This window comes from Asparagus officinalis, chromosome 4 (genome assembly GCF_001876935.1).
Source record: "Asparagus officinalis chromosome 4, Aspof.V1, whole genome shotgun sequence".
In the NCBI taxonomy this organism is placed as follows: domain Eukaryota; kingdom Viridiplantae; phylum Streptophyta; class Magnoliopsida; order Asparagales; family Asparagaceae; genus Asparagus; species Asparagus officinalis.
Window position 1 is genome coordinate 67,170,242 of NC_033797.1, and position 4,116 is coordinate 67,174,357.

General features: G+C 33.7%; 1 protein-coding gene across 1 annotated transcript in view; it reads right to left on the reverse strand.

Annotated features, from left to right (window-relative positions):
* Window positions 1-4,116, reverse strand: part of LOC109837642 (UPF0160 protein-like) — a 28,306-nt gene that overhangs the window by 2,759 nt on the left and 21,431 nt on the right. Inside the window, exon 6 of the mRNA XM_020405970.1 lies at window positions 486-557. Within this exon, the coding sequence (XP_020261559.1) occupies window positions 486-557 (72 nt within the window). The remainder of the gene's footprint in view (window positions 1-485; window positions 558-4,116) is intronic.

A 4,116-nucleotide genomic window follows, 5' to 3' on the forward strand; every position in this document is an offset into this window, starting at 1 on the left:
AAATCTAAATTTGATAGAATATAATGATCAAAGTGGAAATGCAATGTGAATGGGCTATCATTTGACATTCCCTCCTGCCTTCCCTCAATCATTATATATACCTTCTATATATTTATATTGATAGAACCATTATTGCCCCACAGGTGAGGGGTGTAACCATTTGGCTTTCACCAAGGTGTATTGACAATTATTGTATGTAGAACAGCAAGACACTGTTCAAGGTCTTAATTACTTTTCATGGTCATAAGATTTAAACAAAATATATTTGTGCCAGTGTAGTGACTAGTGAGCTAGAAATTTAATTCGGAACTAAGCTCCAAATACCAGAATCATCTTTAACTATTTTGTGCCACCTGGGCAGGACTCTTGTTCTAAGAAGAAAAAGAAAAGAAGCCTTTCCCAGACAAACTTAGTAATTGGATGGAGTTTTCATGGAAAGCAAAGCAAGATAATCCGAAAGAAATGCAGGAAAAAGAAAAACCTACCTGATAGAGAACATATTTGATCAGAGGATCTACCTTCAACTCCTCTTCAAGCTCAAACAAATGAAGCTTCCACTGTGGAAATATTCAACCAAATTAGATCGTTAAATTATAAAGGTAACAAACATATAACTTTTGGCCATGAGTCATATATTGCTCGTAATACATTAAAACTACAAGTTGGTAGTCTTTTATTCGAAAGATTTCCAGCATAAACACCTCTTCAGATAAATTATATTAAAAATTTTGCAAGTGTCCAATCTGAAAGACTTTTCTTAATAAATACCTTTTAGTGTACAGTGTTGCTTATTCCCAAGGGGGATAGTGTTAGATTAGTACTTTGTCAAGTGTATTGTCTTTACTTCTTCAACTGATATGCTATGCAAATTATATCAATAATGTAAATAACTTAAGGAAATTTTATCACACTCCTCAAATTGTGTTTCACAACAAAAATGAAATGACTGTAGGGTGACAATGTTGATGTCGTGGAGAAATTGTCGAATAATTTTAGGTAGTTAGTTCCTATTTTCTAGGAAGCTTATGTACAGAATTAAATTTCTAATTTACTGTAATCTAGGGATCTGTTTACTAGAATTAGTTAGGCTTTACTGTAATCTAGGGATCTGTTTACTAGAATTAGTTAGGCTCTGTACTATAATAATACATTGTATTTTGATTATTCAATTAATAAAAAAAGATTATTCTTTTTCTCTCTAAACTACATGGTATCAGAGCTTTAAGTTTTTTTTACCTGGAGATTTGAGAGACATCTTTCCTTCATTGTTCATTCAGAATCTTTCCGAATAACATTTACTTCTCTTATGTGTTTTTCCGTACCCTTTCCTTTCTGGTCTAACCATTTTTTCCCTCCTAATCGTCTCTAAACAATGTCTTCTTCTTCTGATGTTACTAGCCTACCTATTGCTAAAAATACACCTAGTCCTGTTCAAACCAATCTAGAGATAGGAAGCCACACTTCTCTCCAAATTACTGTTGTTCGTTTGAATGGCAAAAAATTTCTTGAATGGGCCCAAGTCCGTAAAACTAGCCATAGATGGCAGGGGTAAACTAGGTTTCTTGGCATGAGAGGAAAAACCACCGGAGGAGAAGGATCCGGCTTTTCGTCGTTAGCGTTCAGATAACTTGTTGATCACGGCATGGCTACTCAATTCAATGGAGTTCATTCGTCGTCCGTATAAGTTCATGGAAGCCAAGGAAATATGGGAAGCTCTTAGAGAGACCTATTCAAATTTACATAGTTCTTCTCAAATCTTCGAATTAAAAAAATTGTGGTTGTCCAAGCAGGATGATAAGGATGCAACATCATACTACAATGAGATGCTTTCAATGTGGCAAGAATTGGATCTGTGCTACAATGACCAGTGGGAGAACCCTCGGGATTTGGCTAGATTTCGCTTGAGAGAGGAGAATGACTGTGTCTTTATGTTTTTGGCAGGAATTAACCATGAATTTGATGAGATTAAGGGGCGTCTTCTAGGCAGAACACCTCTACCTTCCATTAGGGAAGTCTTCTCTACAATTCGCTAGGAAGAAGACAAGAAGAGAGTAATGAACAATTCTGTTTCCAACCCTGAAATTGTGGAACCTACAAATTCAGAACTTCTGAAGGTGAAAAAATTTTTTGCGAGCATTGCAAGAAGTCGTGGCATAGGAAGGAAAATTGCTAGAAAATTCATGGCAAACCAGCAAATTGGAGAAAGAAATCTGATAGCCGAGCACACTCCTCAGTGGTTGTTCAACCTCAAGAACAATCATCTACTCTTAAATTACCTCTTCCACGAAGGACCGGATTGTAAATTTATGCAAACTTCTACAATCTGAACAGACTTCTTATTCCTCTTCTTGTTCTTTAGCCCATCAAGGTAATCTTTGTCCAAAAGCTTATTCTGTCAAATCTTTTTGTGATCCTTGGATAACAAATTCAGGAGCTACAAATCACATGTTTAGTAATTCCCCATTTATTTCTCAAATATCCTCCTGCAGTAAGAAATAGGAAAATTAAGATTGCGGATGGCTCTTTTTCAGCCATTGCTGGACAGGGATCCATACGAATTTCTTCATCTCTTATGCTTAAAAATGTTCTTCATGTTCCTAACCTTTCATGTAATTTGTTATATGTTAGTCAGATAACAAGAGAATTAAAATGCAAGGCTAATGTCTTTCTATCCCACTGTGAGTTTTAGGATTTAGTCTCGGGGAGGATGATTGGCAATGCTAGACAACATAGTGGTCTGTACTTTTTTGAAGATGGAAACTGCTCGAATAAAATTGTTAAAAATTCCTGTTTTGATTCTGTTTCGAATTTCAGTAATAATGATGTCATGCTATGGCATTATAGGTTAGGACATCCAAGTTTTCATTATCTCAAACGTTTGTTTCCAAATTTATTTTTGAATAAAGATCCTTACTCATTTAGTTGTGAAATTTGTGTTATAGCAAAACAACATCGTTCTTCTTTTTCTTCACGTCCATATCAACATTCAAAACCATTTCAATTAATTCATAGTGACATTTGGGGTCCTTATAGGATTCCAACCCATTCTGGAAAACGTTGGTTTTTGTCCTTTATTGATGATCATTCTCGAGTAAGTTAGGTTTATTTAATGAAGGAAAAATCGAAAATTGGAGATATTTTTTAAAAAAAATCACTATGGTGAAAACACAATTTAATAAAAAATAAAAATTTTAAGAAGTGACAATGGAAGAGAGTATTTCACAAAAATTTTAGGACAATTTTTCTTGAAAAAAGGAATTATATAGCAAAGCTCGTGTTTTGATATACCTCTGCAAAATGGTGTTGCTGAGCGAAAAAATAAACACATCTTAGAAATTACACGTGTTTTACTGTTTACTGCTAATGTTCCAAAACAATTATGGGGAGATGCTCTTTTACATGTTGTTTTCTTGATAAATCAAATGCCTTCAAGAATTTTAAAATTCAAAACTCATCTAGATTTTTCAAGAGTCAAATCTGAGTTCCAAACTATTTTCAAATTACCATTAAAAAAATTTTGGTTGCACAGTCTTTGTGCAAAATTCGGATAAACAAATAAAGTAAACTGGATACTCGGGCACATAAAGGATTTTTCGTGGATTTTTCAACTTCCTTCACGAAAGGGGTTCAAATGTTTTGTTCCTTCACCTAAAAAATATTTTGTCACTATGGATGTTTTGTTTTTTGAAAACAAATAGTTTTTTGTCCCTCATCTTCAGGGGGAGATTTCAAATATGGATACTAGGAAAGACGATTCGGTGACCGTTTCAGACCTTGATTTTTTAAGTAGTCCGGATTCTTTGGAAGATAATTCTGATATTTTTTCAAATGAATTAAATCTTATAAGTCCGGATTTGTTGGCTGAAAATGTGGTTCAAAAAGATTCGGATTTGTTGGCTGAAAATGTAGTTCGAAAAGATTTGATTTCAAATTTGAATAATCAACAAAATTCGAATTTATTAGCTGATACTTTAGCTAAAACAGATGTGAATTTAAATTCACAAAATCCGGAGCCAACTTCAAATTTAAATGAGAAAAATCAAAATGTTATTGTTGAGTCAGAAACTGATATTTCAAAAATTAAAGATGTTGTGAATATTAGAAATTCTACCCTTT